The 24,655-nt window shown below is 42.9% G+C and overlaps 2 protein-coding genes across 2 annotated transcripts; one reads left to right on the top strand and one right to left on the bottom strand.

Annotated features, from left to right (window-relative positions):
• Positions 1–2,016: 2,016 nt before the first annotated feature.
• Positions 2,017–3,440, bottom strand: LOC123095079 (putative cyclin-dependent kinase F-2). The gene has a single exon (XM_044516906.1). The coding sequence runs from the start codon at positions 3,347–3,349 to the stop codon at positions 2,036–2,038; it is 1,314 nt and encodes a 437-aa protein (XP_044372841.1). The 5' UTR covers positions 3,350–3,440; the 3' UTR covers positions 2,017–2,035.
• A 3,768-nt stretch (positions 3,441–7,208) lies between these two features.
• On the top strand, positions 7,209–13,874 carry LOC123093008 (uncharacterized). Its single transcript, XM_044514882.1, has 6 exons — positions 7,209–7,496; positions 8,632–8,856; positions 11,444–11,618; positions 11,694–11,913; positions 13,256–13,383; positions 13,477–13,874. Exons 2-6 carry the CDS (start codon positions 8,708–8,710, stop codon positions 13,612–13,614), a joined length of 810 nt encoding a protein of 269 aa, XP_044370817.1. The 5' UTR covers positions 7,209–7,496; positions 8,632–8,707; the 3' UTR covers positions 13,615–13,874.
• The last annotated feature ends 10,781 nt before the right edge of the window (positions 13,875–24,655 follow it).

Raw genomic sequence — 24,655 nt, 5'->3', positions numbered from 1 at the left:
TTCAAAATAATGCAAGTAGTAACTTTCTTCAACAGTGAGGATTTAGGAGGCTCCTCAACTCATTTATTGGTAAGTACAAGTTTTTTGTGTGCTTCTACCCATTGGAAGATAGAAAACAAAGCAAGAAATAAAGAACACTAAAAATTACTTAGGGATAAAGCAAAAAAATGCAGAAGAGAATATTCAACCTAGCGCCATGCTTCCTGGCAACAACAGCACCAGAAAAGAGCTTGATCATCCCTAAGTGTAGGGGACTATTGTAGCACTTTCCAATGTGGAGGTGGAAGTATCAAGCATTGATATCCCAAGGGAGCTAAAGGTAAGAATCCTATTCTCTCAGCCTCGATCTTCCCTGATATAACCTTTCGTACACCAAGCGTTTGCTTTACCTAGACTCTAAAAAAAGATATTTTGCAAGAAACAAAAAGATAATTTGCAATGCAAAAGAGGCAGTATGCAAGATTATGAAGTGCATGTAAATAAAATTTAGGTACTAAATATAAAGTTGCAAATAAAATAAAAGAGATCGAGTGTGCAAGTAGTGGTGATAGGTGGTGCGGAATTGATCCTAGGCCGTTGGCTATGATAAAATAATAGATAGACAAACTTGCGGTTTTATATGCTAAGATGCTTAAAAATTCATTGACTAACATGTACTTATGATTGAAAGCATTGTAAGCATCCCCAAGTACTAAGAATTTATTAAAGTAAACCCAACCATAGCATTAAGTTTGATGAGTCCTTTTTATCCCATATGCTTTGACTCCTATACTCAGATGCGATGATATCTATCACTCTAACCCTCAAGTGTGATCCAACATACATGCATGCTTATACATTAACACAAGAGGATAACACTTACATGCAATTCATATCAATCATAATAGATCACCAATGCCATAGGACAAAAGATAAAACACAGACATACCGATACTGCAACAAATCTTTGGATAAAAATTCATTAGATAAAACACCATCTTCAACATTGCATGTGGCTGTCGGCATTGCCAGAGCCGACGGCAACTAATCGTGTTTCGCTAAAACAGATTAGTTGTTGTCGGCTTTGGCAATGCCGACTGGACCATAATCGGCTTCGCCGTGTCTGACTGGATCCAATCAGCTTCACCTAATTAAGCTAACAGTGTGTTATTATTGAAAAATTTCAATACCGCGTATTATTTCTCGAATTAATGAAAAAACATATTATTTTAAAAATATAGCACTGGATAATAGCCTATTAAGAAGAAGAAAAATATGGATCAGCGTGAATTGAATTTTCAGAAAAATATTTCACAATTCATTTTGGTAATATTAACGATATAGTGATATATTTAATTCCCTCCGTTCCACAATACTCCCTCCATTTTTATTTGCTCTGCATATTAGAGTTGACTAATGTCAAACTTCGTAAAGTTTGACCAAGTTTATAGAAAACAATATAGATATTTATCATAATAAATTTATATGATGTGAAAGTACATTCAATAATAAATCCAATGTTGTTGATTTGTGATTGTATATCTTAATATTTTTGTTTATAAACTTGGTCAAAGTTTGTAAAGCTTGACTTTGACCAAAGCTAATATGCGAACTAAATAAAAACAGAGGGAGTACTTGCCTTCACTTTGTCAAAATATAGATGTATCTAGACATGTTTTAGTATATACGTACATCCATTTTTGAACAAATGGAAGTCAAGTATTTTGGAACGGAGGGAGTATATGGAAAATAGAGGTCAGAGATACACCTATAGAAATGTATTATGCAAGGAAGACGGTAAATAGGATTAAAAATATTTACATGGTAAAAAAAGTACGCAAGAACTTAGCACATTTGATGCACTCAGGATGATGCCCTCGCAACTCTCTGCTAGATAAACAAAAGAACATATATAGAAGGGCAATGGTGATGATGATATATACTTAAACATGACCGATTTACAACATGATTAGTTCGAGGTACATCATCTCCAAGAAATTACATTGCTAGATGGAGAAGGGTGACGACAAGCCCTTTCCAAAATAACAGGAGTTCTTCATGCTACGACTTGCACCGTAGGTGGTATCAAGCTACACTGCATGGCCTTGTTCCACATCGCAAGTGGTATCCTGAGCACGTTCTTCATCTGTGGTGTCGCCTGTGGGATGACCTTGATCCGCCGCAGGTTCTTCTTCGTTCCTGGCGTCGCCGGTGGGATGATCTTGATCCGCCCAAGGTTCTTCTTGGGTGTCGCCGGCGGAGCGAACTTGATCTGCAGCACAGTCTTCTTCTTGAGTGTCCCCGCCGGAACGATCGTGATCCGCAGAACGTTCCTCCTTCTTGGCGGCAACGACTCTGACACGTCGTCGGTGTGGAGCCTGGGCGCGAACCACGGGAGCTGGAGCGCGGCGGCCGTCGTCAGCCGCCTAGCTGGGTTGCACTCGAGAAGCCCTTTCAAGACTTGGAAGCCGTCCTGGGACAAGGTCTCCCGGGGCAAGAGGTTTCCCAGCGTGTTGTGCTGCTGCGCCTGCGCGTAGGAGAACACTCGCGGCACCTCGGCCGCGAAGAACTCCGGCCAAGTCGTCTCGTCCGGGAAGCCGAGGACGCGGAAGATAGCCGAGAGCTGGGCGGTCCTGTCGTCCTTCTTGTCGGCCTTGAACAGCATCCTGCCGGTCAGCATCTCTGCCATGACGCATCCCAGCGACCACACGTCGACGCCCGCGTCGTAGTCCGGCTTCCCCAGGAGCATCTCGGGGGCCATGTAGGGCATGGTGCCGGCAAACTCGTAAGGCTTCCTCGCGGTCTTCAAGGACATGGCCAGCCCGAGGTCGCACAACTTGAGGATCTTCCCTCCTTCCCCGACCAGGATATTTTGCGGCTTGATATCTCGGTGGACGATGCGGTCCTTGCCGTGCATCTTGTTGGCGCCGGTGAGGAGCTGCCACATGTAGCCTTTCACTATGGCCTCCGGCAGCGGCGGCCTCTCGGACAGGAAAGCGTGGAGGTTGGGGCCGACGTAGTCCATGGCGAGGCAGAGCTTGTAGGTCTCAGGGTCGCGGAAGAGTCCGTGGGAGCCGACGACGTAAGGGTTGGGGCTGCAGGCCTCGAGGAAGTCGGCCTCGTCCTGCATCTCTTTGTTGGCGCCGGCAAGATCGCCGTTGGAGCGGAGGACCTTGATGGCGACGGTCTTTCCCGTGACGCGGTGGCGCGCCTTGAGGACAGCGCCGAAGCTGCCCTCGCCGAGGCAGGGCGTGTCCTCGAACTCGAAGGCCGCGGTGCCGCCCATGCGGACGCGCCTCCTCTTGCAGCAGGAGATTTCTGGTTCTTGATCCGTCCCGTGGCCGGCAGCTGGTCGCTTGCCGACAGCCATGGCGCTCGAGCTAGACTGCTTCGCTTCTCGTGGACTGGTTGCCGGGGTGCGCTGCGCAATTGGATCGGTGGTGGAAGCAGACGATCGAGGAAAGGGGGAAGGAAGCTAGGGTTGAGATCTAGCCAGGCAAACATTTCTCTGTATGGAGTATATATTAAGATATGTGAGCTCGTTTTCGTCTAGGCGGCGTATTGGGTATTAACCGGCACCATGCATAACTTGTTTCCTTGTCGCTTGCGTACGTGTATACGAACCCACCCGGATTCCATCGACCAGCCATGCACAACCGATGGAGTTAGCTATGCTATCCCGATTGTGATTCTACTCGGACTCGGAGTAAATCGAGTCAATTGCATGGATTGCATGTTGTGCTAGCTTGAACTACGAGTCAAAGGATTGCCCTACCTACAGGTTTAGTCAAAGTGTTTTTTTTTCTGGGTACAGGTTTAGTCAAAGTTGTAGTTGGCTGTGGTGTGCATATCCGAGTAGGTCTGTGTGTGCATGTACATATGCGTGGCCCGACTATACTATTTCCGTCTGCTTTCAGTCCAATTAGAGGGTGACGTAGGCTTTGCCGCGCCATTTCTCGGTCATGAGTTACTTTTTTATTTGCGGGCTATTATGGTTAGAGGTGAATTCTTTTATCCAAACAATTAGTGTCACATGTGTGGTACGAAGCAACACCGCACTGAAAACCAAAACAACTGAAACTTGCCATCCAAATAAAAAGTTGCCATGCTTCACAACTAAAGTTGCCATCCTCAGGTAACTAAACTTACCTCAAAAAAGTCAGGACGGAATTGCTTTATACCACACGTGTGGCACTTATCAGGATCCTACTTTTATACCAAAAACAGAGAACTAAACTGAATTGGGTCGTCTGATATTTCTGGTTTATTTGATTCATGGTGTTCGAATCGGTGTTTTCATCCCTAGTTGTTTGTGTTCACGTGTATCGCCCACTTTTATCATGCATGAATTGAATTGACCATTAGCCCATATACGCTGAAATCGGCCTCTCTTATTTTTTCCTTCTAATTTCCCTACTTTGATGGCACATCTAGGCATGGCATTAAGCCCATGTACAATGCACATCCCATGCAATCCAATTCACTCATGCCTCTGCCTCCTAAAATCGCTCTCTTTGTATATAGATTTTTGTCCTGAAAGGGACTTCAATCTCTTGACCTAGTCACTTTCCAACCTTTAGGTTAGATCTACTGACACATAACCTAGCTACAACAGGCTCTCCAATAGGTGTTCATAATGACTTGAAGATCCCTAGCGTCTGGTCTTTCCATTCAAAGGATGTTGCCGCCAGTTTGCTGTGTTGTGCATGTCCGAGTAGGTGTACGTGTGTGCATGCATGTCCGTGTAAGCATGCGCCTGATTTTTTTGGTTTTACTATTTTTAAGGTACCTAAATCTTTTTGTTACGCCAGACACTTTTTCCTTCTTCCTTCCTTCTTCCCGAGCGCATGAGATGGGGAGGCCGCACCTCACCGGAGAACCAGCCCCGCTATCTATCTTATGGGGAAGTCATAGACTCATATCTATCTTAGGGAGAAGCCACAACCTCATTATCTATCTTATTAGGATGGTGATGCAAGGGATCGCTGACGGTGGGAGGAGGTTGAGGGCAGAGCGGTGTGCGGTAGCGCTCGCCGGCCGTGGGTAGTGGAGGTAGGCGATGAGGAAGAAGAAAAATAGTGGTTTTAAAAAGGTTAAAAAGAAGTTGCTTGTTTTGCATGCTTGCTACCTTCATGCTTGCTTAGCTAGCAGCGAGGTAGCAGACAACTGTACCCTATTTAGTGTGTCTATTCGTGGTCATAGAGATAATTTTTTTGTGGGGAGTCATAGAGATAATTAATATTTGTCGAGAACGGCGTTTCGGTGCCAGGCACATCTGCACCCAGATAGAAAAAAGATTTCAAAACAAATACTCCCTCCATTCCACAATGTAGTACCTATAAATTTTTTTCGCAAGTCAGACTTTGTCAACTTTGACTAAGTGTATAGAGAAAATTCTCTACACCTACAATACCAAACATGTACATTCTGAAAATATAACTTATGATGTATCCAATGATGTGCATTTGGTATTATAGATGTATCTACTTTTCTCCATAAATATGGTCAAAGTTTGTAATGTTTGATTTAAAAAAAAAATCTATAGGCACTACATTGTGGAACGGAGGGAGTACTAGAAACAATCAAAACATTCCAAAAAAATTCGTGTAGTAGATAATTTGATGCGTGAGGTTCGCTCCAATATTCAGATCATTTGAACATCTGAGTAGCTCTCAGCAAAAAAGACAAATCGGGTCAGAACAGTGAGTGAACAGTAAACTTTTTTACAGACCCCAAATTTGTCTTTTTCGGAGAGAGCTGCTCAGATGTCCAAATGATTTGAAAATTTGAGCGGACCTCATGCATCAAATTATCTATCACCAAAAAAATTGGATTTTTTTTGAATTTTTCTAGTATTTGTTTTGATTTTTTTTCGTCAGCGCGCGTGCAGATGAGCCTGGGCTCAAAAATGAATTATCGATGTTTGTTTTGTTACTTAGGCCAACTTATTTTTAGGTATGCTAGGATGGATGGATGTGTTGAACCATTGTATCATACATGGCGATTCGCTTAGTATGATTGACAAGAGGTGTTGAAATATTCTTCAAAAAGCGAACATTTCTTTTAAAATAGGCGCTGAACACTTTTTTAATACATTTTCAAAACACGCTGTGAACATTTTACCAAAATGCAAGTATGTTTTTCAATATGAACATTTTTCCACCAAAAATAGTTGACGTACATTTTAAGGAAATGTGTGGCACATACAATTCTTGAAGTACACATTAAACATTTTTCTTTTGATCTGTCAACCTTTTTTGTAACACTTGGTTGAAAATTCTTTTTCAAACAGGTGTTGAACATTTTTCAAGACATTTTTAAATACAATGTTAACCATATTTTAAAATAAAAATACATTTTCAAAATTTACTATTAACATTTTCCACCTAATTTAGTTGATGCACATTTTTTAAGTATTACCCATACGTTTCTTAAGTACACATTGAACATTTTCGTTTTGAGCTATCAACATTTTCATAAATCTTGGTCAACATTCTTAAAAATAAGTGTTGAATTTTTTTCTAAGAAAATTTTAAAGTTAACTATCAACATTTTGGAAAAAGAAAATACATTTATAAAATGTAGTATGAGCATTTTTCCACCTAAATTAGTTTACGTATATTTTTCAAGTACTATTAGACATATATTTCTTAAGTATCCATTGGTCATTTTCATTCGAGCTATTTACATTTTCAAAACACTTTTGTCAACGTTTCTTCAAAACAGATATTAAACATTTTTTTTCAATACATTCTTAAAATACACTGTCAATATTTTTCAAACGGCAACATTTAAATGTACTGTAATAATTTTCCAGCTAAATTAGTTGAAGTACATTTGTAAGCACACATTAAACATTTTTATTTTGAAATTTTAACATTTTCTTAACACTTTGTGAACATTTCTTTTTTTTATTGGCGTTGAACATTTTTCCAAAGTACACTATCGACATTTGTGGAAGTGACACATTCCTCAGAAATTACACAAACAAACATCGGATTGTGCTAAGAGGAAGAAGTAGAAGCACACGATAAATAGGAAGTAGCAAAGAAAGATGAAGAAAAAACAAACAGAGAAGAAGAAGAAGCACGCCGGGAGGAAATCTCCAAAACCCTAGCCGATGCCGTCGCGCATGCCGCGCAGACGTAGCCCATCCCCTCCACCACCAGGTGCAGCCTCCACAAGCCACCCCCCCCCCCCCCCCCCCCCCCCCTCCCCTGCTCTCCGCCACCAACCGCAGCGTCCAGGGCCACCTCCCCTCCTCTCCCCTCCACCACCAGCCGATCACCTCCACCACCGGCTGCTGCCTGCACAAGTCGACCCCCTCCCCTCCACGACCCAACCCCCTCCCCGTCTCTCCACCAGCAGCTGCAGCCTCCACAACCCCCTCCCGTCCCGCCTCGCCGCACTTATACACCAATAAATCTTCCCGAAGGCCGCTACTTTGACGGGGATGGACAACTCTTCAATGACAAGGACGGGGAAGGCCTCTCCTACAGTCGGCCACAGCCTCCACCGTATGACCTTGTCGCCATCTCCTCACTCCGCTCTCTATTTTTAATTGCTTGGAACATTTGGTAGTGATAGCTGCATGTTTTACATTGGTCGTTCGTATATATAAATGCAGAATATAATCTCTGTTACACCTGTACCAATTCAATGAGGGCTAGTCCATTTGCATTGCCCATGAGACAACTATCTAGATATTCTTTGATTTATTCTCTCTCGGAACATGCTTAATAATAGAGCCAACTGCTGGCTATATCGTATTGCCATGTCACTTAGAGTTGGTTTAATAGCCCATCCAATAGTACTCCCTCCGTAAAGAAATATAAGAGCGTTTAGAGTAGTGATCTAAACGCTCTCATATTTCTTTACAAATGGAGTAGTTAGCAAAAGATATATACTACTCCATTTGTAAAAAAAATATAAGAGCGTTTAGTGATCTAAACGCTCATATATTTCTTTACAGAGGGAATACTACATTAATACATCGCTCACCTCTAACGAAAACTCTTTGAAGCTTGTGTTGCAGCCGGCTATTACTCTGCAACTCGTTTCTGTTCCCTCTCCTCCATCTCTCCTTCCACTCAGCATAAAATGTGACATGGCAACTCCTATAGCATTGCTTACATCATGTTATTATATGTTCCCTCGGTCACAAAGTTGTCCAGCTCCTATTCTTGTTCCCTACTCACTATTTGTCCAAGAGTAGCTAGATCATTAGAAAAAGAGCTATTTATCCAAGGCTTTTTTAGGGAAGCTTTGAATTCTTCTGTTTGAGAGCACGAGGCATTGTAAAAAAAATGCTCTTTTGATCCCCATCACGACCAAATATCTCTTATTCTAAAAATCTGCATTGGTTTTTTGAGTGCTTTTTAGTTACTAATAATTACTACTTTTTGTAAGAAAGGTTGGTTTTCTTTTGAGACAAGGGGTCAGGTTAACTAGTTTTTTTAGAAACACCTATAGTTTTATTCAAACTTGCAACCATTACAGATACAATGATTTCGATCCATTATCAAAGAAATTGCAAAGTAACTCCTACAACTAAGAATTACAATGAGATCTCTTGGAGGCATCTTCTCCTTGGTATCAATCTTTGCAAAATTTGCTATATTCCACCAATTTATTCATATTTTGTTTTTTCAGCTGTGAGGACACTGAGCAGGCAGTGCGTATTGAGGCCCTATCACCGCCAACCCCCTTTCCATCTGTTTCAGCATTGATGCCAACTGGATTGCTCATTAAATATTTTCTGAGAGTTGATGCTGATGGCTTATTTCACACATATCCTCATCGAGGTGGTCCATTTAAGAGCTTAGAAGAAACCCAGGAGGCCATAGACACCTATCATGCTAATCGGATTAAAATCAAGTAATGATTTCATATTAACTTCGCTTTTATTTTTTTGCGTTGAAGTATTATTTTTGATTGTTTAGCAAATTATTCTAGAAACTCAGGATGCGTTTCTTTTTCTATTTTACTGGGTACTGGTGTGATTTGATTGCTGCAAGGTGCTTGTACTTTTTCTCAGCTATGTGATTGTGTTTTCAGATTCCTTACCCAGCGTTGTTGTACGGGTCAGGACTGAATGGCCTCTTGTTGGTGATCACTGGGACCATTGCCGCTGTGATATAAGAGCAAACCATTGATTTGTTTGCAATGACTTATTCTTGTTTGGGAGTAGTAATTAGCATTCTGTCATCTATCATAAATCTAGGTACATTACCTAAGTAAGTTTCAGTCAAGATTAGTTTACCACTCATAGAAAGCATAGTCCCTTGCTAAGAAGCTGCTTTCTTTCCCACTTTCTCTTTGACAGGTTCCAATCACTATTATTGAGTTTCCTATAATGCAGAGGGATGCCCAGGTATCTAGAAGGGAAATCTCCCACGGTGCAGGTAAAAATCTGAGCATCAATGTCTTGCTTAACCAGTGCCTCCCAAAATAGAGAACTTCATTTTAAGTCCAGTCAAATGCTTAAAAACACACAGAATTATCTTAAGATTTCTAGCCCCCTCTAACTCATCCTCAAGCATAAAAATGGTGTCATCAGCATACTGCAATATGGCTAAACCATCGTTGTGCAGCTTGTCAAGCTTCATGCACTAGCCAACGCAACCAAAAGTCCGAACTGATGGAAAGGGCTAGACAATCCACATATACACTTCAACACCCCCTCTCACGTGTGATGCGGGAAGTCGACACGTGGATAGACTCAGAGACATGGCTCAAGAGGCCTATATGTGCGCAAAGGGGGGCAGCGAAAGCCAGGACTTGAACTCAAGACCTTAGCTCCGATACCATGTTAAGCTTCATGCACTAGCCAACACAACCAAAAGTCCGAACTAATGGAAAGGCCTAGACAATCCACATATACACTTCAACAAAGCTGAGGGACTGATAAGCCTTTAATGAAACCTTATTCTTGGGCTCTTTTGATAAGAGTAGCCAGAACATCGGCAGCAATATTAAAAAGTGAAGGAGAGAAGGGCTCTTCTTGCCTAAGCCCTTTCCTAGTAGCAAACTAACTACCTATCATGTCATTCAGAGTATTAGCAACCTTGCCATTGCATACAACAGCTTTAGTCCGCTGCACAAACTTCCTAGGGAAACCTTTCATTTCGAGGACTGAAAACATAAATTCGAAATTGATTTTGTCGTACGCCCTCTCAAAACCTACTTCAAGAAAAATACCAGCTTGTTTGCTCTTATTTAAAGAATGTAAAGTCTCCTGTAGCAGTACTACACTATCTAAAATATAACAGCCTGTAACAAAAGCATTATGAATCTTGGACACTACATTCTCTGCAACTAGCATAGCCCCTAGTTGGCAATCAGGGTTTTGGTAAAAAAATGTAAATGCCACATTAAGCATGCAAATAGTTCTATACATTTGGATCTTGTCAGCCCCCTGCCCCTTGGCAATCAGGTTGAAAATTCCATAGTCGAGTCTAGAGATAACAATAATACCGTCAAAGAAAACATTACAAAGCTGTAAAAGATCATTGCAAACCAGCTTCCAACATTTTTTGGTAGAACTCTGCAGGCCACATGAGCAGCAGCTAAATCTTCCAATGGGTTTTGCAGGTCCACTTTCAGCTTGTCAGGAATAAATACCGTCTTGAGCCGAACTTCTCTGTTAGGGGTTTTAGTGGCTCTACTAGTAGTCCTGACCAGTGTGGGGCTTCTGTTTTCTTTGTCATGAAGTTGCTCCCCTCCAGTATCATCATCATGTATCTGTTTCTCAGTTTTTCTGCACTAATTCCTCAATCTTCCGAGTCCCAATGCCCAGCCTTTTAGCAAAATGGTCTGGGTCTTGTGTACAACCAAAATCATCTTCTTTCTGGCTGTCATCCTCAACAGTAAAGTCTTCTGACATAGCAGAATCCTTGGTGAAATCTGAATTTACTCGTTCAACCCAGATAACACTCTCATGTTCTTGTTTCATCTCAAGCAGCTTTTTCCTTGTCTCCTTCTCAGCTAGCAAGTTCATATCCAATTCATATTGGCTGGATGCCCCTTCCTCACAGTTTTCAGTAGCAGAAATATCTTCGGAGGGAGCAACAGAGGTGTCATGCTTTCGGGATTTGCTACTGTTTCCAAGACCACCATGAGATTATTATTGATAATTCATAACAGAGGTGTCATGCTTGTACTTTTTCTCAGCTATGTGATTGCGTTTTCAGGTTCCTGACCCAGTGTTGTTTTACGGGTTGGACTTACTGGCCTCGTGTCAGTGATCACTGCTGCCGTGATATAACAGCAAACCGTTGATTTGTTTGCCACAACTTTTCTTGTTTGGTACCTTGGTAGTAGTAATTAGCATTCTGTCATCTAGTAGCAATCAAGTTTGCTGGGCGCTCATTGGTTGCAAGAACAATGATGCATTTTGTGGTAATTAATCACAAGAGTTGTTTGGTCATCTCTTATTTATTTTTGTAATTGTTATCTGAACTAGGTACTTGGGTGAGCTTTCCAAAGAGGACAGGTATGTTTGGCATAAACTATATTGGCGTGATGGAACAAGGAAGAATTCGAAGGAAGCTTTGGATGCAATGATGAACCTTGACCCCACTTTGGAAGTAGTTAAATGTTTACTAGACAAGCATAATGAGGAACACCATCTTTTCGAGGTTTGTTCTCTACCTTGCTCTCTCTTTCCATTTTTTTTATCGCCGCTCTCCCTCACTACCTTTCTTATGTTTTAGGATCTTGCATATGAAGTCAAAGAGGTTGTGAGTTACAAAGCTCATTTTCCGGAAAACGATTCTCAATATGAATGCAGGTCCTTCTCACATTTAAATGTGCTTGCAAAAAGAGGATTGAATGACGACGGGAATCTTCTCTTCATTGAAATCACATGCACAGATGGTGAATTTGAGGAGTATGCGCTTACTTGTCTTTCTGCGGTTTCGTCCGATGATAATGGTATGTTTGCATTTGGCTATTTAATCTCCCATCCAGTATATCAATATGCAAGTTACTGAAAATTGCATTATGTTCACACTTTGTATCACCGAGTGCCATATTCAGAATTCACCATAACAATATTATGTTGCGTTATTTTCACTTGCTGCCGGCGAGATGTTGCAGAGCCACCGCCGCCTCGCTGCTGGCTGCTGCATCTAGAGAACAGTGGGCATCTAGTCAGCATTGTTTATAAAGCGTCCTGCTTCAGACGCTTAAGCGATAAGGCGCCCTGGCAGTGCCTTAGAAATATGCCTGCTTTAGGCGCTTAAATGTGCGTTTAGGCGCTTAGGCGTTGCTTAAGCATCCTTTAGGTTGCTTTACCGCCTTATAAACCATGCTAGTGAGCCGTTATCTTGTGAGCTATGGTATATGGTACATCAATATCTGTAGCATTAGAGAGAAAGGGAGGAGGAGCAGGAGCACAAGTTGCTGCTGCTGCCAGCTGCCGCTGCGTGAGAGACCGAGAGGAGTCAGGGGTGACGTGGAGGAGGTGAGGAGCGAGTGGGACTGGGGCAGGATCGCAGGAGCCCTCCGCAAGCTCGCCGCTGGCCTGCTGCTGCCGCTGTTTAGGTCGGGAGGGAAATGAATTGGGGAGGGATTGTGCTGGACTGGGGTACCACCATGATAAGTAGGGTTAGTCTTACTCTTACTGGGCTGGGCTGTATCGGGATAGTATCATGGGAGGTATCCAGCACGTATCGGGAAGTATCTTCTTTGTTTTTGTTGCGTTAATCGCGGATACTTCACTGATACGTATCAGCCACGGATTCGCTATGCCCAGGACATGTCGGTGTTTCTTAGGTGTTCATTAGCTGTTTCAGATTTTCCACCAGAATGTTAACTATATTGGAGCATGTCTAAAGTTTCATAAGCTTAGCCAAGTGCCATTCAGTATATCAGTATGCAAGTTAATAAATTCTTCCATTCAGTATTATGAATATGCAAGTTGATAAAGTTTTGTGTTATTTTCACACTTTGTATCACCGAGTGCCATTTAACTAAGTGCTAGCTGTTTTCACACTTTGTTAATTCACTTGAAGAGTAGGTGTGTTCGCTGCGCCGGTAAAGATAACAATGAAAAATTCAGAATTTGGTCACAACAACATGGGAGTAGGTGTGTTCGGTAGCTGTTTCAGATTTTCCACCGGAATATTAACTACTCCGGTTAATATTAGAGCATGTCTAAAGTGTCATAAGCTTAGCTTAGCTGGTTCTCCGGTTATTCTTAGTTATGATAAAAAGAGCATACCGATACCTTATGCATTAGATATTGATTAACAAAACTAGACCATAATTGTAGGTGAGTGCTGTGAATGTGGTGATGATGTGAAGCATCCCACTGGTGTGGAGTACAAAAAGGGTGAAGCCAAGCCCCATGGTCGATGCAAGTGCATTAACAGGCCTATCTCAGATGAAGCATTTAACAAGGTATTATTTTGTCAGCAAAAAACTTGGAATCCCATGGATGTGCAGATGAGTAATTGTTAGTTTCATGTCTTTTTTCCTTTCCTTTTTTTGCAGTTTATCGTTGTGCGTGATGAGGATTCCCTGGAGGCGGAGGAGGCTAGGGTGAGACGGCAATTCAGGATACGCAGCATAGCAGATGGCCATGGAGCGAGGGGCAAATACATCGTACCGGCGAAACGTGTGCAAGCATAGATGTAGAATCATTAAGGTTGTGCTGCGTTTGTTTTGGATACCAGTGATGCTGAGTAAGTAGCATGTGAGTCTTTGGCATCTTGCTTGCTGACGTAGAAGCCTCAGCTCATTTGGGTGGAGGATAAGCTGGTGCGAAGGTCCTGTGCAGAACCCTTGTTTATGGTGGAATATCTGAAACAGCTAATGAACACCTACGTTTTGGGGGAATAAGCTGGCAAAACCAAAGTGGCTTTTTCAGTGCAATGTGTTTTGTTGTGTCAGTGAAGTGTTTTTCAGTGCAATGTGTTTTGTTGTGTCAGTGAAGTGTTTTCCAGTGCAATGTGTTTTATTGTGACAGTGAAGTAGTCATAGAAATGTGAGATACATGCGTGACAAGAGAACTTTTTTTTTTTTGAAACGACAAGAGAACTTTGAGTCTGGCGCCCAAGCTTTTGTCAAATTGTGTACTCAAACCTAAGTGGAGTATAATTTATTCACAACCAACACTGTACTTTGTACTCCCTCCGTATCAAAATAGAAGTATGTTTTTTTTGTCTAAATTTAGACCAGAAAACATTGTATATTTTGTTAGAGGAAGTATATCTTATAGCAATCTAACTTGAAGTACACTGAAGAATGTTGAAGCGTCTTGCCTCATCAGAGGAGACTCTGCGTGTTATATGGCAGGTGCTTATCCTTGGATATGCATGTATCGTTGGAGTATATCTTGGAGAAGATCTACAGAGGGAGATTGCTAGAAATAAACTAGGCTACGGTAACAAGACATAAATGTTAGGTCTGACTATGTCATATCTAAGTATTTGTTTATGGCCCCCTGTTTTTCTTTTTTGTTGAGCGACATTTTTTTCACTTGTAATATTAGTTCGAACGTTAAAAAGCCGAAAAACTGGCTATCCACTTGACACAATTAGATCTCATGGCTATTAGGTAGCTCGGAACCTAATGAAGTCATAAGCAGTGACAGATCTGAGGCTTTTTTGAAACTTCAAAACAATAGTTTTTCTAAAAAAAAAGTAAGCATTTTTTGAAATGTGAACCTTATTAAATAATAAAAAACATTTTTTGAAAACATAAACCTTTTTTGAATCTTTGAATAATTTTGAGCATGAACATTTTTTAAACATGAAAATCTTTTGTAAACAACAATATTTTTGGAAAATGGGAACAATTTTTTAAACTCGGAACAAAATTTGAAAATGTAAACATTTAAGTATGATACCATCCCACATCTAGGGCTGCAAACGAGTCGAGCTCGAGTGAGTTGGGGTTGGCTCAGCTCAACTCATATGAAAATTCGAGCGAGCTCAAACTGAGTGAAGCTGATGATCGAGCTATAGAACATGACTCGTGATCATCTTGTAACGATCTCGAGTCGATCTCGAGCTAGTTTCGAGATAAATGAGATGGTAAAAATTATAAATCTATGGATGAAAAACAAAAAAAATTAAGGTGAATATGCTGGAAACCTTTGCCAAAAATATATAGGATATTTAACACATAGTCGACCACATGCCATAATTAGGCCTAAATCTTCTCTGCACTCAATCAAGTTTTCATGTTCGTTGGTAAATAAAATGGAGAAAAATTATGGACAACATATATGGTAATAAATCATCTTATTTCCATTTCATATATGGCATGATCATTTAACATAATGATATTCGTCAAGCTATTGAGCTAAAATTGAGCCAGCCAACATTGGCTCAAGATCTGCTCGTTTCTTGGGCGAGCTACATAAAGTGTTCAAATTCAGCTCGTTTATTTTCGGGTCGAGTCAAAAAATGGTTTGATCTCGAGCGGCTCACGAGCCTCGAGCTTTTCTTGCAACCCTACCCACATCAGCAGATAAACAAACCCCCACTGTTGCATTTTTGTTTGGTTTGTCTCCTTTTTGCGCTGCTTGTATGTCGCCCATGATACCCAGCCCAGAACGATGGGAGCTTCTTCGACGGGGCTGGCCCATTGGTGTCAAACTGATAGTGAGCGGTCGTGCGCAAAAAAGAATGTGCCGCGGGTTCTTCGATTTGAACTGCATACCTCCTGTTGGACCACGCATCTTGCTAGCCACTGCAAGCGACGAGTTGTCGTGACAAATGAGTAGCGTGAGGTCTAAAGAACTAATGCCAGCGACGTAACTGAACATCACTTGAAGGCTTGGAAACAATTTACAATTGCAAACAAATTTTCAAATTCGAGCACTCTCTCAAAGTTATGAACATTTTTTTGTCAAACGTGGGCAATTTTTAAAATTTCAAAAAATAAATAATAAAAATTGTGAAGAAAATTTAAATTCTCAAATATTTTTTGAATCTGTAATTTTTTTTGAAAACGATAGCGTATTCTGAACAATTTTGAAAATAAGAATGTTTTTTGAATTGGTGAACACAACTTTTTAAAGAGATATTTTTTAAAATTCTCTAACTTTTTTAAAAAATACGAACATTTTTTGAATTGATGAACAAACTAGCCTTATATACAAAAAATATGACTCAAAAGGGTGTATCTCATTTATATACAACTACGAGATTTCAAAAAAAGGTGGGGAACTAACTCAATGGGTTGGGAACTGAAAATCATATAAATGATGGCTTTTCCAAAAAAATACATGAAAACTTGGGCCCCATGGTCTTGGTTGCATATTTTAAAAAAATGAGTCAAAGGTGGGCTTGCAACTGGGACGTATTTTTAAAAATGGGATGGGCCCAAAAATTAAAAACAATGTTGAGCAGGTAAAAAGGGCAAAAAGGTGGACTAGTACCGTGAGGGTTGGGGCTCACATTTTACGTATTGAAGATGGAATTGTACCTGGGATAAAAATCGATCGCTCACCCAGTTGCAGGTTGATGTGAACTTGTAACTGCAATGAAAAAACATGAAGCCCAATTGCAAGTCAATGGTGGAATTGCAAGTGGGGCGAAGAATAAAAAGGGATAGCCTACTCGTAAAAATGAGGGTGGGGTTGTAACTAAGGCAACAAATAGAAAAGGTTAGAAAAACCCAATTGCATGTTGGCGGTGGGCTTCTAACTGGGAGGGAGAACAAAAAAGGTTGGTGTTGGTTCTAAGCCCATGATGGACTTGCAAACCGAGGCAACAAAAAAACTACGAGAACAATTGCGATTCGAGGGTGGACTTGCAACTAGGACAACTATGAGTTGTGAATCGATGGTGGACTTGCAACTGGGATGAAAACAAACTACAATCCCAGTTGCGAGTCGAGGATGGACTTGCAACTGGAATGTAAAAAAACAATGGGCATGTTACGAGTCGAGGGTGGATTTGCGACTGAGAAAACAAGACAAAACTACGATACCAGTTACGAGTCGAGGGTGGACTTGCAACTAGGATAAAAACAAATGGCCCATTTTGCAACTCGAAGGTTGAACTTGCACCTAGGAAAACAACAAAACCATGGGCCCAGTTGCGAGTCGAGGGTGGACTTGCAACCGGGACAACTACACAAACTACGAGGGCTGGTGCGATTCAAGGGTGAACTTGCAACTGGGAGAACTACGAGCCTAGTTGCGAATCGAGGGTGGGCTTGCAACTGGGATGAAAACATATTATAGTCCCAGTTGTGAGTCAAGGGAGGACTTACAAGTGGGATGGAAAACAAACTATGGGTCTAATTGTGAGCCGAGAGTGGACTTGCAACTGTGACAACTACACAAAACTACGATACTAGTTGCTAGACGAGGGTGGACTTCCAACTGGAACAATAACAAACTACGAGCCCAGTTGCGAGTCAAGCATGGACTTGCAACTGGGATAAAAAACAAAACATATGCCCAGTTGTGAATCGAGGCTGGACTTGCAACTGGGATAAGTGGAATTATGAGCTCAGTTGTGAGTCAAGGCTGGACTTACAACTATGATGAGAACACGAGAGAGAGAGAGAGATCAAACACATAGCTACTGGTACATACCCTCAGCCCCGAGGGTGAACTACTCCCTCCTTGTCATGGAGAGCGCCGGGATGATGAAGATGGCCACCGGTGAAGGATCCCCCCTCCGGCAGGGTGCAGGAACGGGCTCCCGAGAGGTTTTTGGTGGCTACAGAGGCTTGCGGCGGCGGAACTCCTGACCTATCTTTTTCGTCGATGTTTTTAGGGTACGTATGCTTATATAGGCAAAAGAAGTCGGTCGGGGGAGCCTCGAGGGGCCCACGAGAGGGTAGGGCGTGCCCAGGGGGTGGGCGCGCCCCTGTCTCGTGGCTCCCTCGATGATCCCCTGGCTTGCACTCCAAGTCTCCACGATCATATTCTTCCTAAAAATCACGCTGCCGAAGGTTTCATTCCGTTTGGACTCCGTTTGATATTCCTTTTCTTCTAAATACTAAAACAAGCAATAAAACAGCAATATGGGTTGGGCCTCCGGTTAATAGGTTAATCCCAAAAGTAATATAAAAGTGTATAATAAAGCCCATAATCATTCAAAACAGATAATAAAATAGCATGAATGCTTCATAAATTATAGATACGTTGGAGACGTATCAGCATCCTCAAGCTTAATTCCTACTCGTCCTCGAGTAGGTAAATGATAAAAGAAAGAATTTATGAAGTGTGAATGCTAGCAGGTGCACAAGTTTGATCAATGATAATTTCAATCACCTTTTCTAGCATGATAATATGTCATAACAGTAGTTCATCTCATAAAACTTCTCACGAACAAGCAACAAGCAATTCACATGTTAAAGCATAGACTATAAACTTTCTTGAAAACAAGCAAACTTCATTCTTAGTCATCAAACAATTGCAATTCATCTTATTTTCAGGAATAGCAAACTCCACATACTCAACTATCATATAGTCTTCTACAATTGCTAACACTCACGCAATACTAATGGTTATGGAGTTTCAATCGGACACTGAGAAAGATAGGGGCTTATAGTGTTTCCTCCCAACGTATTCACCTTTGGGTGATGTCAACAATAATAGTTCATGCTAACTTACATCCAATTGGATATATATATCAGGATCTTTCTGTCACGCCCAATATGCGACCCTATCCAAAAGGAACTCGAAGGTCCCACCAAGGATAGACCCGCATATTGGAACGCTTTTGCAAGGTGGATATCATTACATCAACATTACATAATAGATGGGGATACATACAAGAGGCATACAATGCCACACGAATACAACATCATACCTAAGATCAACATCCGACTACGGATGAAACACAAACAGAAGCTCAAACGACATCCACCCTGCTAGCCCAGGCTGTCGACCTGGAACCTATCCCCTGATCGAAGAAGCAGAAGAAGAAACTCCAAAACAAGCAACATCCTCTCGCGTCAAGATCATCGCAACCTGTACCTGCAACTGTTGTTGTAGTAATCTGTGAGCCACGAGGACTCAGCAATCCCATTACCATGGGTATCAAGACTAGCAAAGCTTAATGGGAAAGGAAGGGGTAAAGTGGTGAGGTTGCAGCAGCGACTAAGCAATGTATGGTGGCTAACATACGCGAATAAGAGCGAGAAGAGAAGCAAAGGCACGGTCGTCAACTAGCAATGATCAAGAGGTGATCCTGAACTCCTACTTATGTCAAACATAACCCAGAAACCGTGTTCACTTCCCGGACTCCGCCGAGAAGAGACCATCACGGCTACACACTCGGTTGATGCGTTTTAATTCGGATCTGGTGTCAAGTTATCTACAACCGGACATTAACAAATTCCCATCTGCCACATAACCGCGGGCACGGCTCTCGAAAGTTTAAACCCTGCAGGGGTGTCCCAACTTAGCCCATGACAAGCTCTCGCGATCAACGAAGGAATAGACCTTCTCCCAGGAAGACCCGATCAGTCTCGGAATCCCGGTTTACAAGACATTTCGACAATGGTAAAACAAGACCAGCAAAGCCGCCCGATGCGCCGACAATCCCGATAGGAGCTACACATATCTCGTTCTCAGGGCAACACCGGATAAGTCAAGCTACGAGTAAAACCAGGCCTCGAGTTTCCCCGAGGTGGCCCCGCAGGCTGCTCGATTCGGACCAACACTTAGACAAGCACTGGCCCGGGGGGGGGGGCTAAAATAAAGATGACCCTTGGGTTAATTACTCCCAAGGGAAAGGTAGGTGGTGGTGAGGCAAATGGTAAAACCAAGGTTGGGCCTTGCTGGACAAGTTTTATTCAAAGCGAACTGTCAGGGGGGTCCCATAAATCACCCGACCGCGTAAGGAACGCAAAATCCGGGAACATAACACAGGTATGACGGAAACTAGGGCGGCAAGAGTGGAACAAAACACCAGGCATAAGACCGAGCCTTCCACCCTTTACCAAATATATAGATGCATTAATAATATAAGAGATATTGTGATATCCCAACCAAAATCCTGTCCACCATGGAGAAATCTTCAACTTCACCTGCAGCTAGCAACGCTATAAGAGGGGCTGAGCAAAGCGGTAACATAGCCAAGCAATGGTTTGCTAGGAATGGAGTCAAAGGTTAGAGGTTCATGGCAATTTAGGAGGCTTGAAGAGCAAATGATAGGTAACACAGCATAGCAATAGAACGAAGAAACTAGCATAGCAATGATAATAGTGAGATCCAGGGTAGCGGTCATCTTGCCTGAAATCCCGCTAGGAAGAAGAACGAGTCCATGAAGAAGATGAAGCCACGAAGACGAACCAAGCGTAGACGAACGAATCCTCACGATCGCAACGAAACGGGAACTATCGAGAAGAAACACACAACATAGTAAACACACCACACATGGACAAGGCATGATGCACAACAAGCATGATGCATGACAAAGTCTACATGAAGCTACTCATGGCAAGAGATGATGCAAACAAGAACAACACATCAAAGCAAGTTAAAATGAGGCCGGGAACAACATATAACAATTCCGGTAAGTCCTCATATGCAAATTTTGAAATTGGTCCAGAACTGAATAAACATTATGTTCAAGTTGTTAAACAGCAAGTTAAGATGCAACAAGATGATCTACACGAGATTCTAGTCAAGTTACATATAAAGTTCATTAGATTCGGAGCTACGGCCTAGAAGATATGAGCAAAACAAGTTAAACATGGCATTGATGCAAAATGTACCCAAACATCAAGCAAACACACCAAAACAAGGATGCAACATGGTAATATGAAGCTACATGCAAAATCAAGCAAGTTTCATATAGAGCACACTCGAAACGGAGCAACAGTGCAACACATACACTATACAAGTCATAGCAACAATCTGTCCAAAACAGCAACTAGGCATCTTACAAGCATCAAAACAACAAGCTACAACAACCCAAAAAAATAACAAAAGGCATGGGCATGAATTACTGGTAAAGAATAACAAAACATGAACACTGAGCCATCTCCAGAAATCACTAGATCATGCTCAAAAACACATGGTAAGATTGCAAATAATAACAGTTTCAGACTTTGCAGAAATAACATCAGGTTGCAATGTTTAGAGCTATCAAACAACATGCTAAAGGAACATATCATGGCAAACAAAGGCATGGCATGAATCTACTAATCCCATAGATCAAAAGACGCTTACTGACCATGAGCCAAAAAGGCATAGAAAATATGATGGCACCCATGTAAACATGGCAAGTTATATTACAGATTCAAACATGGCAGGAATAACAATAAGTAGGCATGTTGGTGAGCCTGAACCACTCACCACAGAGCAATACATGGCATGGCAAGGCAACCAACAGTAAGAAGGCATGTTTATGAAGCTAAGCATGTCAAGAGCAAGGTCATAGGGTGCATGGATCACTAGGAAACAATCATGGAAACATTGAACTTAATGTTAACAGGTTGACAGCAACATCATTTAGCAACTTTGGAGCAAGATTACAACATGATACAACAGGCTATAATTGCAACCAAGGGCATGAATGGATAGAGCAAGACATGTAGATCAAAACATGTTTATAGAACATCTCCAGATTATGCATAGAATGATTAGTAGAAGCATGTTTACATAGTAACAAAATATAACATAATCTGTCAAGAAAAACAGCAACAACAACTACCCTACTTAAAAAGCTTGATGCACTCAGCACACAACTCACAAAAATACATGGTTGGCACCACCGGAAATACGGCATAGCATAGATCAAAACACATGTAGAGCTCATACTCATAGGATGCACACATTAATCATGGCAAAAACGACAAATGAGCATGTTATAACAGTTTCAGCAGATTAACAATAACATACACTCTTCCAACAGCATTTCGGGCACTAAGATGAGCTCAAATTAAAATGATGCAATGGAATGAAATGAAGTACTCGTCAAGGCGAACAATTTGACATATTACACGCACGAAACAGAGCTACGGATGCAGAGATACAATGCGATGAACATGGCAAGATAATGTCAGAAATCTGGGACTTAGTGAAAATCTCACCCCGCGAAAAGTCAACCCGGGACGGCGCGGTGCGGGACGGAGGGATCCAGGAACGGGGAGATGTTTGGTTGGGTGGCCTGGTGGATCTGGTCCACCTCCAGATCCGGCGAGGGCGGCGGCTCCGGCGAGCTCCTCCGGCGAGGTGGCGCGCCGGCCGGAGCGGAGGAGGACGGCGAGGGACGGCGAGGTCCGGCTGCGGAGGACGCCGGCATGGGGTGGCGCGCGAGCTCCGACGAGGCGCGGAGGAAGAGGCGGCGGGCGAGGGGCAGCGCGGCCGGTGGCGGAAGGCCATGGCCGGCGGCTGGGCGAGCTCGGGCCCGCGGCGGCGCTGGCCGGCGAGGCGCGCCGAGCGAGGCGGCGGGCAGCGGCGACCCGCGGAGGCGGCGGCGATGGTCCCCGGGACGGCGGCGGGACCGGCATGGAGGAGGCGCCGGCGGGCAGAGGGCGCGGGCGCGCCGCCGGGCGGGCAGGCGAGGCGGCGGCGCGGGGCCGACCCGGGCCCCGATGGGCTGCGGCGGCGGATGCCTCGGGCCCGGGCGGGTCCGAGATGGGCCTCGAGGGCCGCGGCGAAGTGGGGCGCGGGCGTGGGCGACGTGGCGCGACGCCACTGGCCGGGAGCGGCGGCGGGGTGACGTGTCGCCCCGGGATTGGTCCGGGCGACGTGGAGGCTGGACATGTCCGGCGGGGATGGACATGTCCGGCGGTGCGAGGAAGACGAAGCTAGGGTTTGGACTGCGGGAATTTCGGGGGAGGCCACATATATATAGGTAGAGGGAGCTAGGTGAGTCCAAATGGGGAGCGGTTTTCGGCCACGCGATCGTGATCGAACGACCGAGAGCATGGAGGGGAGTTAGATGGGTTTTGGGCCACTTTGGAAGGGGTGTTGGGCTGCAAACAAAAGAGGGCTTTTACGGTTACCCGGTTAACCGTTGGAGTATCAAACGACCTCCAAATGGCACGAAACTTGACAGGCGGTCTACCGGTGCTATACCAAGGCCGCTTGGCAAACCTTGGGCCATTCCGAGAAAGTTTAATACCCGCTCACAAAAAGAGGTAAAGGGGGGCGCCGGGGAGCATAGGAGTGCCAGATTGCAAAACAGACAACGGGAAAAATGTTCGAATGCATGAGACGAACACGTATGCAAAATGAAATGCACATGATGACATGATATGAAATGCATATGATGACATGGCAAAGTGCAACACGCAAGCAAATGACATGGCAACTACGGCGAATAACTGGCAGACACCTGGCGCATCGAATCCGGGGCGTTACAACACTCCTCTACTAACAAGAGATCTCGTCCCGAGATCTTAAGACCGAGACGGAAGGAAAAAAAGATGAGGTGAAACAAGAACTCAAGCGAAGAAGCAAAGAATCGAGAGCCCTCGAGAAGAAGAGAGGAACGACGAGAATGATGAGAATCGAAAGCTCACGGAATCAGATATACTAAGAAACGACTCGTTCTAACCGGAGTGGTTAGAATGAGAAAAGAAACGAATAAGAGTGAAAGAATTTAGGTAGCACTCCGGCTAAAAATGGGAGGATTAGAACGAGCTTGAGAGGATGGAATGGTACTTGATGAACTCTTGAAGAATGAAATAAATCATGAAGATTCGCCATGAAGTACTCCGGTAAAATAAAGGATGATGAGATAGAATGAAGGATGAAAGAATAAGATGAGCCTTGTGATGATTTAGATGAAGGTTCCGACGAGATGGCCGAGGAAATTTGAACTCCGGAAAAGAAAAGATGATACACTTGGAACTAGAATTTATTCCTCAAGAACAAACTCTGAAGAAAAGGAAGGGATTACTCGCTCGGATGGAATAAGAATAAGATTTATTGTATGCTTATCCTTCATCAAATTAAATTGATGACAAGCAATGGATTTTTGCATACTACTTATTCTTGTTGAAAAGGATTAAGGGGAATATGGCGCAAAACTTGAGAAAGTCTTCATGAACCACCGGTAGGATTGGAAAGAACGAATGAATTAATATGATAAACAAGGAAAAGAATCTTGAACGAACCACCGTTAGAATTTGGAAATGACTGATGAAAGAGTATGAATCACCGGGAAGAATTAGAAGAACCAATATGCTCGAGGGGATTTAGATACAAGAGAACGGGAAGAACTCGTTCTGATTAAAGAGCACTTGAATGAAGCACCGGGATAATTAGAGAACGGTAACTGGAATGATGGCCTTCGGTGAAAAGAAATGGAAAAACAACTCCTGACATACTCCGGATGGGTGAAAAGAATTTGCACGACTGGAAAACAATTTGAGAGGATAACATCAAGCTAGCACCACGAATCTCCGGGAGAATGGACAAGATTCAGAGGAAAAGCTCTTCTTCGGTCTTCAAATGGCGACGGAAAAACACCACCAAAATTACTGAGATACTCCGGGAGAATGAAAAGCAGAGAGGTTGAGCCAACAATGAAAAGAATTTGAACGAGATCTTGGAGAAGACATGTGACTGATGGAATCCGTTCTTACGTCACACTTTGAAAAGAATTGAGAATAACTCCGGGGAATTAGGGGAGTCAGGTAAGATCCTGTGAAAAGACCTGTGGGTTAGGGCCCACTAAAAGAGATAACACCGTTGGAAAGGATTGTTGAACAGATAGATGATGCACCGGAACAATTGAAA

Source organism: Triticum aestivum, chromosome 4B (assembly GCF_018294505.1).
Source record: "Triticum aestivum cultivar Chinese Spring chromosome 4B, IWGSC CS RefSeq v2.1, whole genome shotgun sequence".
Taxonomy (NCBI): Eukaryota; Viridiplantae; Streptophyta; class Magnoliopsida; order Poales; family Poaceae; genus Triticum; species Triticum aestivum.
Note: the sequence above shows the minus strand (reverse complement) of the source record. Positions and strands in the feature narration are given on the sequence as shown.

What these genes read in the sequence shown, in the direction of transcription:
- LOC123095079 (XM_044516906.1), bottom strand. Translation starts at nt 3,349, where the DNA reads ATGGCTGTCGGCAAGCGACCAGCTGCCGGCCACGGGACGGATCAAGAA.
- LOC123093008 (XM_044514882.1), top strand. Translation starts at nt 8,708, where the DNA reads ATGCCAACTGGATTGCTCATTAAATATTTTCTGAGAGTTGATGCTGAT. An exon ending in AGGAACACCATCTTTTCGAG is followed by an intron (nt 11,619 to 11,693) that starts GTTTGTTCTCTA and finishes CTTATGTTTTAG; the next exon opens with GATCTTGCATATGAAGTCAA. An exon ending in GGTTTCGTCCGATGATAATG is followed by an intron (nt 11,914 to 13,255) that starts GTATGTTTGCAT and finishes CCATAATTGTAG; the next exon opens with GTGAGTGCTGTGAATGTGGT.